The 16240-nt window shown below is 42.2% G+C and overlaps 1 protein-coding gene across 2 annotated transcripts in view; it reads left to right on the top strand.

The window, feature by feature from the left end:
- Positions 1-16240, top strand: part of LOC119797279 (E3 ubiquitin-protein ligase SMURF2) — a 100679-nt gene that overhangs the window by 59851 nt on the left and 24588 nt on the right. For both annotated transcript variants that reach the window (XM_038306294.1, XM_038306295.1), the window contains 7 exons: positions 1294-1359; positions 4388-4472; positions 4634-4717; positions 5074-5288; positions 8031-8115; positions 13526-13684; positions 13793-13840. In XM_038306294.1, coding sequence (XP_038162222.1) covers positions 1294-1359; positions 4388-4472; positions 4634-4717; positions 5074-5288; positions 8031-8115; positions 13526-13684; positions 13793-13840 — 742 coding nt within the window. The remainder of the gene's footprint in view (positions 1-1293; positions 1360-4387; positions 4473-4633; positions 4718-5073; positions 5289-8030; positions 8116-13525; positions 13685-13792; positions 13841-16240) is intronic.

Raw genomic sequence — 16240 nt, 5'->3', positions numbered from 1 at the left:
GTAAAGTGCCTTGAGATGACATGTGTTGTGAATTGGCGCTATATAAATAAACTGAATTGAATTGAAATTAATTTTACCTTGTAACCCGGCAACGACCCAAAGCACTGTCAGATCTACAGTTTAGCTTTGGTGGATTAAGATTGGATTGGATTAAGAGTTGGATGGCAAATTAAAAAACTGTGTTTAAAGCTCTTAAAAGTCCGGACGTGAATCCAAACGACAATCTGTTACCAGATGTTTACAGATGCTGCCTTTCAATCTGACAGAGCTTAAGCTGTTTTGCAAAGAGGATTTCTCAGAAATGTCCAAAAAAAAGGTGGTTCTATTAAAAACCAGCTCACACAACACTTTGGTTTTTATTCATTTTATTCATAAATCATCTTAGTCTTTCATTCTGTTCCTCACAGTTATCAATTATGCAATACTTTGTGTCGATCCGTCACATAAAGCCACAGTATTTCCCATTAAAATGCAAGTTTGCAGTGGTTGAATGAGTGGTTTTCCACAGCAGAGTGTGTGTACGGTCCCTTAAACCTGTTTTCTTAGTTTTTACTGCTTTCTTTGCGGCTGCTGACCTTCCACCAGCCTTGTAACCATTTGACCATTGCCTGTTTTGGTCCCTGTTTAGTCTAGACAGACATCCTGCTCTGATCTGCATGACACCCAGACAAGAGAGAACAGATAGTGGCATTTTTTTACTGTCTGCAGGCAACTTGGACATTTTTTTTTCCTTTTGGGGGGGGGGGATCTGTGTATCTTTCTCTTTCTCCTTCACTCTGAAATTCCAGACTTTAAGAAGTTCAGAGGAAGAGTTTCCAGACTTTGTCAGAAGTCGGTGTCCCTGCTCAGACTGAGCGGAATAGAGCACGCTTTGTGCTGAAATTTGTCAAACGTTTGACCCCTCGCATTTGAACTAAAGCCTGCTCTGTAACGGAGCTCGTGAGATTTTTACGGCCCGTGGCTGTTCCTCAGAGCAGACCATCTGTTCTCTGGCAGAGCCCAGCCGCGGTCTGCAGACAGAAGGAATGAGAGACGGGTAATGAGGGAGAAGGGAGCTGACTCTTAGTGATGTAAACGATACACAGCCATGGGACTCATCCAAGCACGGGGGGAATGCGTCCAAACACATGCTGGTTTACATGCATCTTTCTCACATCAAATCCTTTCTTCTCCTCCAGCTCCTTTCCAAATTGTGCTCCCCTCTTTTTTATTTTTCCCCATCTCCATTTTCATTCCTTTCTGTCTGATTGTGTTTTTCACTCATTGCACTTCTTGTTTTTTTCTCCCAAACAGACCAGAGACTAGACTTGAACAAGCTGAGCCCCAACGACAGCGACACGGTCAGGGGGCAGATTGTCGGTAAGTAGTTGGTGTTCAAAAAAGGAAATTCCCCATCTTCTCTATACATTTCCTTCTAATTTATACAGGTAAAGACAAAATAAAAACAGCCTTTTACCCGGGAACTTTTATTCAGATGAAGGAAAAATCTAGCTTAAAAAAAATATCTTATCAACTTTTTTAACCCCTTTTTGACGGAAAATAGGCTACATTCACAGTGCAGATAAATATGGCCCAAAGACAATTTGCTTTTCCCCCTCACATAACTCAGTAGAGACTTGCTCTGACTGTGTGAACAGTCCAACTCGCATGCTATTTGACTTTTTCAAATCCAATCTGGGCCACATTTGTATGATGTTTTAAATCGGATAAAGCTCGGATCTATTAGAATCCGACTGTTGTCTGAACAGCAAAATGACCCACGTTACTATGACGATGATGTTGCTCTGTATTACTGCACGGATAAAAAAACAATAATACAAACATGGAGGACAGCATAGATGGAGATGTACAGTGGAGCGACAACAACATTTTCAAGTTAAGAAGTATTTAGGCAGATACAGAGATCCAAAAGAGAGTTGAGGGGTCACATCATAGCCGGTCAGTTGATTAAGATGCTGCAGCCTCACATTTCTCTTATGGATGTCGCTGCCACTCCCCCTCCTAAAGCTTTAATTAATAGTTTAGCTCTCTTTCCGATGTTTCCTTTTCCACATCGTCTGCTGCATCATCTGGATTCTTCTACATCTTAACAGCTTTAGATTCATCCATAGACACTGATTTCTAACGTCATGTTATTGTTCTTCTAAGCATGCGGGTCAGACAATTACCCCATTTACACTACCCTTGAAAAACCGATCCATGTCGAGACCGGTCTGAGCTTAGATCAGTTAACCAGGCCGAGCTTGGTTCCGACGACCGTTTACACTAGGGGTGTGCAAAATAATCGTCATGATGATGCATCGTGATTCTAATTTTCATGATCTACTGCATCGATTCTTGACGCTAAGTATCGATTATTAATTTAAAAAAATGAATAAATAAAATTGCCATTAATGGTTGGCGAACATCAGCCCAAAACAAGTGTAATACAACTTCCAGTCCAGTAGATGTTGCTGCGGATGTGTTGACACACGCTGCCTTTTGTCACAAGCATTTCCGGCCGCGGGATACTGAGACGAGTCATTTAAAAACAAAACATGGAGGAGAAAATATTGCAATGCATCGCAATAATTCAAGTATCGTGATAGAATCGCATCGTGGCCTGTGAATCGTGATTAGAATTGAATCGTGACTTCTTTTGCAATACCCACCCCTAGTTTACTCATCACACTATCTCGGTTCCTCGACTCCTCGCCTCCTAGTAGAGACTGACATTTTTTCGGGAATCCCACGGGTCACGGGATTCCCGTGCGATTCCCGTGGGATGGGAGTCAGTATTAGTAACGATCACGGGATTGGGACGGTACAGGATTAAACATTAACGGGAGCAGACGGGAGCGGGAGCAAACCAATAGTAACTTCCGCTCTAAGTTTTTCACCCGCGCTCAAAAACAACAAGAATGGGAGTGGCGCGGGAGCGGGAGTCATTCTGAATGGGAGCGGGATGGGAGTGGGAGTAATTTCACCAGGAGTGGGACGGGACAGGATTTAGATTTCTACTCTGGCCCGGGATCGGGACGGGACACCATTTTTTTCTGTGGGAGTGGGACGGGACAGGAGTGAAAATCCACTCCCGTGTCAGTCTCTACCTCCTAGTGACGATCTGCGGTATTACTGCCAGTATTGAAGGAGGAAATCAAGCAGTTGGTGGCGGTAATGCACCAAAAGTTGTTTGCCAACCGCCATTAAACACAAGAAGAAGACGAAGAAGGAGGGAATCAAGCAAATCAAAATGACGGCGCCCGTCACATTCAGAAAGTTATGCTTGATTATTATTGCTGTACTTATTTAGGTTCGAAGACGGCAACCTTTCGTGGATTTACTTGAGAAAGTCGGCTTTCGATTGTTGTTTATAGTTGTTCTTTTTCTGTTTTGTGTTGGTTTGCAAGCAAGGAGGGGCATTACCGCCAACTGCTGGAATGGAGTGTGAATCGCGATGTGCAGCCAGACGGAGATGACGCGTTCTGCTCATGCGCTCTTGTTGTTAGAGAACCGAGCCAGCGAAAAACCGAGCCAAGTCCACCTCTGGAACTGGTCTGCAGTTAGCGCGGTTCGGTTGTGTCTAGCTCGGTTCAGTTTAGTTTGCTTTCCATTTACACACGATAAGTTATCTCAGTTAATGAGCTCGGACCGGTCGCGGCACGGTTTTTCAAGGGTAGTGTAAATGGGGTAAATCTGAGCCGGTCATGTGAACAGCCACATGAAAAAATTCGATCTGACAATAAGTCTGAATTGAGCATTAAGACCTGCAATGTAAACATAGCCTTCGTTTTCTTTTATTTCGTTTGTAATCATCCAAAGGCAGCGATCAAGGATGATTTCCTGTTTTGAGGAACAAATTCTGTTTTTATTTTCGCCACATTTAAGCCAAATATTCGCCTAAGAGGCCAAATGAAAATCAAGTTTCATTGAATTTTAGTGGACATCTGTAGATTTAAAAAAAAATTTTAAGCTGTTTGAAAACATTCCAGTTTTTTTTTTGTTTAGAAAAGAAAAAGACCCACAGCGCTCCCTACTTAACAGTTAGCATGAGGTGTTTTCCCACATTTCCACCATTCATGTATCAGACACTCATCCTTCACTTCCTACCAACCATCTAATCAATAAAACAGCAGGAAAATGAAAGCAGAATCAAAGCAAGTGAAGATAAAAGCAAATAGAAAATCTAATAAAGCAGTTGAACCACAACCTTAAAGCAATGATACCTCAGCTACAGTTAAACTTCTGCAGTCAAAGGCGGCTCTAAAGAAACAGGTTTTTAAGTTTGACCTAAAAGAACTCAGGCTTTCAGCACTTTTACAGTCTTTCATCAAGCATCCTTGCCCTGGGTATGATCTGCTGTCTAGTAATGCCGGTGTTTGCATCTGTCTGCCATGTGTTCCTGAAGTGAGCCTGCAGTCGAGGGACCGCATCGGCTCAGGAGGTCAGGTAGTCGACTGCAGTCGGCTGTTTGACAACGATCTTCCAGATGGGTGAGTATAAAAGGGGCAGACTCTTCAGTTTTTCAATATCTATTGTAAATCATATACAACATATGTAAGCTACAAGAACGAGTGAAGAGATATGTTTGCAGAACTAAATGAGGGTTAGAACGGCTGCATGGTGTCACACCTCTGTCTGTTTCTGCCACCAGCTGGGAGGAGAGGAGGACCGCATCTGGAAGAATCCAGTACTTGAACCACATCACACGCACCACGCAGTGGGAGAGGCCAACCAGGTGAGAACCCCAGAACAGAAACCCAGACCTCCTTTATCAAACACCAGGAGGTCCATGGAAGACATCACCTCTGACCCCCAGAGTGAAAAACCCAGACTAGAACTGAAGTGGATTTCAGAAAATAGGCTGGGCAGAAGAAAAAAAAGAAAAGTCTGTGACAGATTGCTCCAGACTTCTGAGGTTTAACGATGTGGACAAGCCAAAGAAACCCTGGAAACAGTCAGCTGTTTTTATTGCCCACTTCTTGTGAATCACACCATCGCAGTTTCCCTCGCCTGCGAAATCTTAAACCCTTAACTGTTAAACTCCTCTCCTTCTTTTCATGGGCTAACCGACTCTTCCACGCCGACCCTCAGGCCTGCATCAGAGTATTCCAGCCCCGGTCGGCCCCTCAGCTGCATCGTAGACGAGAACACCCCCGTTAGCACGAACGGCGCAACACCCACGACATCTTTACCCCCCAGCGACGGCGACCAGCGAGCCCAGGAGAGGCGGGTCCGATCGCAGAGGCACCGCAACTATATGAGCAGAACCCACCTGCACATGCACCCGGACCTTCCTGAGGGATACGGTCAGTAGGAAGGAGAACACACACACTTTATGGAAAAGTATTCATACCCTTTGAGCTCAGTCACATTTGGCTATTCTATAGGTTTAACCAAAACAAAAATAGCAAATAAATGTAAAGCAGAGGAGGGTAGTGAATAGTTGCATCTACTTAACATATGAAGCCTGAGCGCCTCCTTTTAAACGAGCTTTAGTGCTTTTGCAACAATAAGCTAATAATCATCCAAAGCAAAACTCATCATCAGCAGCTCCCTCAACAAAGTCCTCCAAAATGGGGAATGGTGGAATAGTGGTTAGGGCATAGAGCTTGGAATCCTGAGGTTGTGAGTTCAAAATCCACTCCCACAGACTGCCAATCTGGCTCTCTGAGCAAGACCCTTAACCCCCCGATTTCTCGATGCTCTTAAAAGCCACGATGGCTATGGAAACAAATCGTTACCATATTTAAAATAAAAAGGAATCTCCAGAAATGCTTTTTCATTTTAAGAATGTGGCTGCATTATTTGACTCATAAATGAAATTAGTAATCAATCATCCTGTTTGCATTTTAATGTTCTTCTTCAACACTGCTCATCCTTTTACTTAATTAAGATAAAAAAGAAAAAGACATTTGAGATTTATTTTTCAAAATGTACCCCAGCAAATATGTAATGTAAAAAATGTACCCCAGCAATTTGCATTTGTATTTTCTTCTTTAAGACTGCACATTTTATGCTATAATAAAAGAGAAAACACAGCGGACATTGCTTTTTCCTTTTCCTGGTCTGCCTGCAAAGTACTGTCCATAACTCAAAAACGAAAAAGCATTCTGAGCGCCGCTCTTCCTCAGGTCCTTGCTGACCGGGCTACCCATCTCGTTCAGTAGGGGGCGCTGATTATAGCAGGTGGCCTTCCTTTGTTGTTTTTTCCATCAAAAAATGGTAACGCTTAGTTTATTATTTAGCTAAAAGTTTAACATTCTCTCCATCATAAATCATGAAGACCTCTGAAATTAGTTTCTCATTGGATTCTGGATCCTTTCCAAAAACCTATGAACCTATGAAGCTCCCTGATTGGACAAAAGGTTATTTAGACACGTCTATGCGTCTTAAAGGAACCATCTTCCACTTAGCTTTGTGTAGATATAATATAGTGTCTAATTACAGTGTGCAAACAAAGAGTGCTGAAAAAAATCAAACTATTTTCATAACCAAATAAATAATAGCATTCCTAATTTTAAATTTCAAGAATAAATTCTAAATTTTTATTATATGAAGCTTTGCCAAAATGGCTCAGTAAGCCTGGATTTTTTTCAATCTAAACATCTATAACTTCTCCCTTTCTTGCTGTATGGGCAGTTTATTATGTTTATTTCCTTCGTTACAGGAAAAGTAAGATGTCTAAATCTAATTCACTCAGGTTTTACTTTCCAATTTTCACATCCACTTCATCCTCCAGGACCTTTATGTCAGTTGATAACAAGATTAGCGTTTCAGACAGCATACAAATACAAACAAAATTTATATGTAGATTGGAGTATGTAATGCAAATGGCTGAAAGATAACATTTATGCCCTTTTCATTTATTTTTATGGTGTTTTGGATGCCTCTGCCAGCTCCTCTGTGGCCTCAGCGACCCTCAGCTGATCTATGTCCTCATTCAGCCCAGCAGCTCTCTGATCGTGCCGTTCTCTGCCTCTGTTTTAGATCAATCTAATAGAACTGATCTAGCTGTTATAAGCTTGGCGGCAGCCATTCAGTCCACCCCCCCCTCCTCTTTTAGCCCACAGTAAAACAATCAGAAGCATTCATGTAGGAGATTGCAGACAGAGAAGCTGCAATCTCTCCTTAAAGCACAGGGAAGTTTTGTTTCTCCTCAGTAAAATCCTCTGTGGGGGTTGGGACCCGGGTGAAGGAATTGTAACGCAGCTTTGCCTTCACTCCTTCGGATTAGGAGGCTCCCAAGGTCTCTACGCTTGATTTCCTATCAATCCGACTCTTCCACTCTCTGCTCTTTAAGATATGCTGTCCTCCGTATTCATTGGTAATGTATTAACATGGCAGACTGAGGAGAAAGCACACTTCAACTCCCTTACAAAGATCCGTCCTGTAAGCTTTCCAAGGTTTGGATCCGAAATCCATCTTTTCTCTTTCTTTAAACAAAGTAATTCGCTTTAAATCACAGGGATGTAGCACTAATGTACTGCAATCATCTCTTTGCACAGTGGAAACAATAACAGGGAAGTGTAACTGGACCTGTAGGGTACTTCCTGTACCCTGCAGATCCACGGCTTGGTGCCAGATATCCTTGGCTCTGAGAAGCATTACACCGGCTCAATAAAGAGCAGCGTTATGTATGCGATACCCGGAGTTCCTATTTCTTTGCTCCTACACATCCTAAAGATGTCGCTGTGTTTTTAACATGAGGTGGTTTTGGAAGGTTACGGCTCTGAACGGCAGAGGACAGCTTTCTGGCAGGAAGCTCAATGGGAGTGATGAATGAGCTCGCCATCAGAACACTCAGGTGTCCACCCCTCCCCACGTCTCGTCTCTATTCTCCTCCTCACCGTCTCTCACCTCCTCTCCCCGCTCGCTCTTCCCGGCTGCCTCCTGGGACCTCCGCTGACTTTCATCTCCATCTGTCAGATCGCTCTCCAACGCAGGCGGATCGGGCTCCGTCTGCCTGAGCGCGGAATATAAATGACTTTAAACAATGTAAAAGCTTTATCATGTCTTACGTTGGGTTTCTCTTGCGTGTCTTTTCACAGAGCAAAGGACGACGCAGCAGGGTCAAGTTTACTTTCTCCACACTCAGACAGGTGTCAGCACCTGGCATGACCCCAGGGTACCCAGGTATGATTTACAGTCACCATCACTGTTCTGGTTTCCTTTAGCTGTATGCCGACAACTAATACAGATGAATGCATAAGGAAACTTTGATGATTAAAAGTCCAAATCTGATTTTCTAGATGAAGGTCCTAGTCAGTTTTTGGTGACCGCATAAAGCAAAGGAAATGGTGCTTTATGCCTACAACTGCTTTTTATTGTAAGACGAAGGTTTTCTAGTTGTTGACTTTGACGCTAATCAAGTTGCTGAACAGAGCTTAAAGGGTATTTAGCACTAAACAACTTTGGCAACATTTAGAGATTCCCACAAAATACCAACCTACCCTGTGCACTGTAGCCTTTTCAGAATATAATAACCTTATGGAAATTTGAGATTCTGTTTTATTACTTAGTGCTTACAGGGTTCTTGCGGATCCTTAAAAAGTTTTAAAAGGCATTGAATTCTTCAATATAAAAATCAGGCCTTAATTGATATTAAAATGCCATAAATCAGTCTTTCATAGGTCTTAAAATTGCCACCAAGTCATAAATAGGATTTTATTTTTGTAATTCATATCAAAAATTAAAATAATTCAAAATCATTTTTTTTTACATTTAATGAACGGCTTATTAGTTCCATCCTGACAGCAGAAGCAATAAAAACGATGTTGCAAACAGACCTTGGAGTGATGCGCCTATAACTTTTTATCTGGACAAGAAGTGTAAATTCAATGAAAATTGGCTATCCAGCGTTTTTTAAGTTCTCTGCACGGCTAAAAACAGTACCAGATAATGTATATGAGGAATGGCAAATTTTGAGCAAGAAGTCATTCAAGCTCGGCAGGATGGGAATCAAAGCTCTGGAGTCGGACGTGTGAAGAGTGAAAAACAAAGCTCCAAAATCGAGTTACAGAGAAGCAGCAGCTATTTCTCAGTCCTGTTCCACCATTGACTCTGCAAAGCCTCTACAGCCATTTCCGACGTCAAAAAATGCACCAGTAGCAGCAAATCTCCAGATAATGGTTGGTGGTTCGCCCGCTATAAAAGCAGAGCTATTATGGGATTTGAGTCGAGATCAAAACAAAGTTTGTGAAGTCAATTCATTAGTTGTTAAAAATATATCTGTTATTACCGTATTTTCACGACCATAAGGCGCACCGGACTAAAAGGCGCACTCTCAGTTATGTGTCCCATTTCTGTATTTAACACACACATAAGGCGCACCGGACTATAGGGCGCGTTTTTTATATACAGGTACATGTCCTCTACCACCTTTAAATACCTCTACTGCGTATTTAAAAATACAGCGGGGGCAAAACTGAGTATGACTGTGCTTTATTCATGTATTTATTACAAAGTATTAATCAAACCTGGGAGCTGGCCGTGAGACAGACACATCGCAGATGACACAGCGCTGTGGTCACTCCTAAATTACCGGTAACTTAAAATCCTGAAACCTGCCGACGGAATATGTTCGCTTTTATTACCGGTATCCTGGTGCCTGCAGCTAAAATTATTTAGATGAAAAACACCTGCCAGCAGCCGCGGTGAACGAAAGGATTTCTACTGTCGGTGCACCGCTGGTATGTGGGGGTCTGAGCGCCTCCGACAGAAATAGATAATCTGGATGAACTGACTGCAATTATTAAGTTTTAAGGTGGCCTTTCTCACTTAAAAACATATTAAAACTACTTTATTCCCACTGATCACAGCAAATATAGCTGCAAGATTTAGATTATTTAGATGAAAAAACACCTGCCAGCCACCGCGCTGAAGAGGAGGAGACGCGCTCAGAGGTTGCTGTTGAATTAAGCTTTCAGGTAGAAAAATAGAGCGGGAGCAAAACTGAGTATGATTGTGCTTTATTCATGTATTTATTACAAAGTATTAATCAAACCCATCAAAGTCATCATCCTCTGTTATCCTCAGCATTCCTCTGAATAAAACAGCTGCGCTAAATCAGACATGCCAGTTTCCCCTTCTTCGCTGTCAGAGTCACTTTCCGTGCAGCGCAGCTCCTCAGAAATAATGCCGGCTTTTGCAAAAGCTTGAACAACAGAGCCAGCAGACACGTAGTAGTCCAAGCATCTACAATCCATCCGCAAACGGTGGCGTAACTTGCACGGCGCTGCCTTCCACTTATCCTGAAACTGTGGTCTCAGTCTGTCAGCCTTACTGTGAACGGCCGCTCCACACCGATGTCAAGCGGTTGAAGTTCCTTTGTCAGACCCCCGGGATAACGGCGAGCACAGCGTTCATTTGATTCACCTTTTTTTCACATCGGCTGTGAGATGGGCACGCAGCGATGGTGATGCGTGGAAAAAAGCACCTGGTCTCCTCACATACACCTGCCTTTCATCATCTCCTCATTCATCCAGCCTTTTTCATTTGCGTTAATATCTTATGTCATCAGAGCGCTGTACTGTCTCGCTGTCAGATCCCAGATCTGCTTCTCTGATTGGTTGATGCGGCGCGTCCAGCAGCAAAACTTCAATTTTTCCATCTGAGCAGCAGCAGCGCGTTGGCGGTGCGTCAAATGCTTAAACGCTCCCGACGTGCTGCACCAGAACGCGCTGCAGGACCTTTTGCTGCACCTATATGCGCGTCAACCATTGACTTTGCATGTAAACTGGCTGCTTCTGCTGCACCTGCTGGGTCCGGTTCACACCGATGTCGAGCGGTTGAACAGCGAGCACAGGGTTAATTTGTTTCCCCATGTTTTTCACATCAGCTGTGAGATGGGCACGCATGGAGTTACATATTAACAGCGATGGTGAGGGGTGGAAAAAAAACACCTGGTCTCCTTACATTCAGCCACTCTTTCATCATCTCCTCAATGAGGTGGTCTCAAAAGTCCAGTTACAACACACATAGGGCGCACCGCACCATAGGGCGCACCGCACATTTTGAGGGAAAAAAAAGACGTTTAAGTGCGCCTTATAGTCGTGAAAATACGGTAGTGTGTTTTTAGCTTTCTTCCTATATGGAAAGTTTTTTAAAATGGTAAAAATTTCTACTGTGCCAGAAAGTACTGGTTTATGTTAAAATAAGCATCAGCTTAAATTTGATGCAACCAATTTTTGTTTCTTTATTTTGAAGTTGGTTGTAAAAGTTTTATTACAAGGGTAAAAAAAAACACTTAAAAATTGTTGAATTTACTTACCTTATGTTGTAGGAACCCTGGATTGATATTTCAATGGAAAACACAGCCAAATGTTTTGGTAATCAAGCGTATGTAGATCTCCCTGAATAACAGTAAAACCTGACATTTATTGAAGAAAAAAAGTCATTTTTTTATTATTAAGGCAGTATTTAGTTTTAAAATAATGAGAACCATCCCTATAATACCATTCCTACTGTGAAGCATGGGGGAGGTAGCATCATTCTTTGGGGGTGTTTTTCTGCACATGGGACAGGGCGACTGCACTGCATTAAGGAAAGGATGACCGGGGCCATGTAGTGAGAGATTTTGGGAAACAACCTCCTTACCTCAGTTAGAGCAGTGAGGCTGGGTCTTCCAACATTACAATCACCTAGGATAAGCAAGGAGTGGCTCTGGAAGAAACATATCAAGGTTCTGGAGTGCCCTAGCCAGTCTCCAGTCCTAAACCCAATATAGCATCTTTGGAGGGAGCTCAAACTCTGTGTTTCTCAGCAACAGCCCAGAAACCTGAACAATCTAGAGAAGATCTGTGTGGAGGAGTGGGCCAAAATCCCTCCTGCAGTGTGTGCAAACCTGGTGAAAAACTACAGGAAACGTTTGACCTCTTTAATTGCAGACAAAGTCTACTGAACCAAATATTAACATTGATTTTCTCAGGTGTTCAAATACTTATTTGCAGCTGTATCAAAGAAATAAATAGTTTAACAAATCCTACATTGTGATTTCTGGATTTTTTTTTTTAGATTATGTCTCTCATAGTGGACGTGCACCTACGATGACAAATTCAGACCCCTCCATGCTTTCTAAGTGGGAGAACTTGCAAATACTTATTTTCCTCACTGTAGTTATTACTCAGTGTGTTTCATATTTCTGACTCAACACATAGAGCAAAAAAGTCTTCAGTTAAAGCTGTTCTTGCCTGTTTCGGATCTTTGAAGACAGAAATAACGTACTTTAAGCTAACATTCACATTTTGTTTCCTCTGTTTTGATATGACTTGTTGATAATTCATCTCTCAAGCAGAAGTGTACATTGAGAGTTAAATTAATTTTCAAGTCAATGTGGAGCACTGACCTCCGTTGATGCTTCGTGTGGGAGCAACGGACGTGCTAAAAAAAAAACGTACTTATGTAATTTAAAAGTAAAATCTTAGATATGACGTTCTAGATATGAGAACAACACCAGGTTTTCTATGATTGGTTTCTTCTTTTTTCGTATTACGGGTCAATGCTTTTCAAATTGATGTCAGTCTGAGATCCTGTAAAGAGAACCAGACTCCCAGTGTTTGCCCCACTGATGATGCTGGAATGAACATAAGCAAAGGATGAAAGTAGCGTTGTGGAAGTAGTGACGGGCGGTCTGTTTAATAATCGCGTGCTGGTTTGGAGGTGAAGGATTCCAGCTCTGTCTCTTCACTCTCCGTGCAGACAGTCTCTGCTCGCATGTGCATCGGCGCTGTTTACAAACATTAAAACAGACATTGCTGACGGAGCGATTATACAGCCAGGTCGGATGCAAACACACGCGTCGGCGTTTGTAGCATCCATATTGTCTTCCGTAAACACAGCAGGCTTTGATCGAGGTCACTACCTCCGTCGTTTTAGGGGCCTGTTCACAACAGAGTCTGTTCCCGTTGCAAAAGACTCAAATTGACCATTTTTCAGCTGCAGTCTGGTTGTTGGATGGAGAAAAATCCATATTTCTTTGATCAAATCCACATGTTTCAAAATTCCTTGATTTTTCCATCTTTTCTCGCATCCAATTCCAGGATTATATTTGCCTATTTTGCAACGCAGAAATCCTAGTGCTCTTAAAAAAGCATGAAGTTGTCTTTCAGTCCAGTCTGGACTTTCTACATTTTCAACCCCCTGAGCCGGAGTTACCTGTCATAGCAAGCATATCCTCTATCGTTTAGCTGATTATGCCGTGCAAAGGACCACATCATGTTAACTCGGTCTACAAAAGCCCTGAAAAACTCCTAGTCGATCTCAGCTGACCCCCATCAGATGCTCTCAGGCATGCGGATCTTGTTGATTACTGTACTCTAAAAGAATGCGGCATGCAAAATATCTGCACATGCTTTTCCAAAAACACGCCTCACTTCATAAAACTGACCGATGGCTTCTCCCCTCTACTGAATATGGATAGCGTTTTTACAGCTCTGCTTTGGGCCTGCTGGTCACGCAGCAGCTTACCCAAAGTCAAACACTGGTTAATTAGTAACTAAAAGTGTTTCTGTGTTCTAAAACTGTTTATTTCTGTGTTGGTTCTCAGAGACCTGAGTAATGTGAACTGTGAGGAACTTGGCCCTCTACCGCCAGGGTGGGAGATCCGAAACACCGCCACAGGAAGGGTTTACTTCGTCGACCACAACAACCGAACCACGCAGTTCACAGACCCACGCCTCTCAGCTAACCTGCATCTAGTCCTAAAGTAAGAGCTCAGATCTTTCATTGAATTGCTCACAGATCATATATATATCTGTATAAAAAAGTAAAAAGAGTCCCAAGATGAAAGGGTCTGTTTGGTTTTTATTTTCAGTCCAAGCTCCAACGGTTCCCGAGGAAGCGGCGAGAGTCAAAACGTCAGGTAACTAATGGGCTGCATGCTTGAACCACAGACAGGAACAGACATGGTTAGACATCCATCACACATGGCTACTTTAGCTCCCCGTCAGTCTGTGTTTCACGTTGGGACGCCTCACCAAAGTCTGTTCACCATCTGTAGAGGTTCATGGCTCGGCGTAGTCCCTCTGACCAATCACCCGCTGGAATACACACACACTGAGAAGCCATACATGGTGTACAAATTTCCCACATCCTCTCTTTCCTCATGACGGTTCGGAAATTCCTTAGCCCTGCAGAGGTTTTAATCACCAAATCCGTGTCAAAGCCGTCTTTGGCCGCACATCAGATAGCCGAGCGTCTGTGGCTTAGGAGCGTCTTACGTCCAGGAAACGGGGCGCCCAGCTCGGTCAGTGAGCCGGATCTTTTTCTATACATGTAGATTTATGTGGGTCGGATCAAACTTCTATGCATGGATCAATGACTCCTCCTCTGAGGAGCTTTAGTCAAACTTTTTTAGTGATATAAATCAAAAACCTGAATGTATTTTATAGGGATTTTACTCAGCCAGATCAATACTAAGTAGAAAACATCTTGAGAACCGAACAACGATGGGTTACAAAAAAGGTTTTGAAACAATCCAGCAAAGCTTCTGACTCTTTTTGGTAAAAAGAGTCAGAAGCTGGCCTGATGAAACACTTTTTGTGGTAGAAGAAACCTGCAACACAGAAACATGGTAGTGGCAGCATGATGTTAAGGGGGAGCTTTATTTCAGAAAGGAAGGAGGGGCAAGATAGGTTAATCCTGTGGTTAAAAATGTTTGAGGCTGTTGTTTCTTTTTTACCACTTTGACAGAGAGCAGATAAGAAAAAGGGAAGAAGGAGAATGCAGAAAGGAAGGCAGCATAGGTCTCTGCTGGTAATTAATGGATTCATTGTGAGTAATCGTTAATTTAAATAATCCTTGACTAATTGTCAATAATCAATTAATCGTTAATTTGATTATAGAGACTCTAAAATATGCATTTAGCCAAATGAGCAACCTATTTAAAGCAGTTATGTCCGAAAATTGTAAAAAATATTTTCCATTTAAGGTTAAAAAAAGCTTTTTCTCCATAGATGTGCTCCATCTAGAAGTCTTTAAAGGGTGCAGTTTTAGCTTCACTTGATTTGGATTCTGTGTTAAAACTTCTTTAAGGAACCTTTTGTCTTCCGATTCTCAATCAATTAATTGAAAAAAAGAATCAACAGTTTAATCAATTAGCTAAATGGCTGCTAGTTGGAGCATTAGTCTCAGGACTGGGATTTAAACTTGGCAGCTGCTTCGAGGTCTAAAGCCTCTCTTATGCTCATGGAACAGAAAATAGAATGAGCAAACGCAGCATCTGCAGCTTTTATGCTATAGTGATATTTATGGACTAATCAAAGGATGTCTCTAGAAGTTTATATTTACAAACCTGCACCGGTCAGAGCTGCCGTTCATCCACCATGTTGTCCCTTGTTGTTACTAGTTTGCAGATGTTCTGGTTTGCGATTGCTAAAGTGACCAACCAGAAGAGAGACAAGTCTTAGTTGTTTATTTATATTTTTCCATTTTAGATTTCTAGATTTTTTTTTCTTTTCACTATTATTTTTACTTTAGGTTACAAGTATTTTTGTTCTTTCATTTCTTTTCCCTTTCTCTTTCTGTCCTTTAGTCTGTAATTTTAATTTACTTTCATTATACACTGTGCTTAAACATTGGGACTGTGGGTGTTGAAAAAAAGTGAGCATTTTTTTGTGTTTGGGGGTCCACCCCATCATTTCCGAGTCTTTGTATTGCTGTTGCTCAATAAAGGAATTAATAAGAGAATAAATAAATAATTCGAGGCTCCTGCATATGGATCAGGCGCTCTACATTTGCTGCACCCATGAGCTAGCTTCTTGATTAACAACTTTTTTGTTAAAGCCAAAAGATGCAACCCACAGAAAAAAACATACATAGGCTAAAGGGCGGATTATACTTCTGCAACCGCACACATCAAATGTCGCTAGCGTCTGGTCGCGAACCAGTTTTGCTGCTATGCTTCTGCAATGTTGGTCTGGAATTTCTAAGGACGCACATCAGTTTCCCACCAAAGTGGAAGGGAGAGCTTATTCGAGAAGTCGCGAGAACTTTGGCGAATGGTCACGAGAACTTCTTCGGCGGCGCCGGCGGGAGTGTTTATTTTCCAAGACAACATATTTGAGGCATCGTACAAGTGATTGAACTTCCAAACCTCCTCGATCAAGCTTTCGTCGTGGTTATCCATTGTTGTTATTTCTCCTCGGTTTCTAAAAACGGCGCGCCCTCACTGCAAAAAATCTAAATCTAGATAAGTCATTTTTTCTTAAAATACGTGCATTTGTTCTTGAATTGAGGAGGTAAAGGAGACATTTTGCCAATA

Source organism: Cyprinodon tularosa, unplaced genomic scaffold, assembly GCF_016077235.1.
Source record: "Cyprinodon tularosa strain WSP-4 unplaced genomic scaffold, ASM1607723v1 ctg579, whole genome shotgun sequence".
Classification (NCBI taxonomy): Eukaryota; Metazoa; Chordata; class Actinopteri; order Cyprinodontiformes; family Cyprinodontidae; genus Cyprinodon; species Cyprinodon tularosa.
Note: the sequence above shows the minus strand (reverse complement) of the source record. Positions and strands in the feature narration are given on the sequence as shown.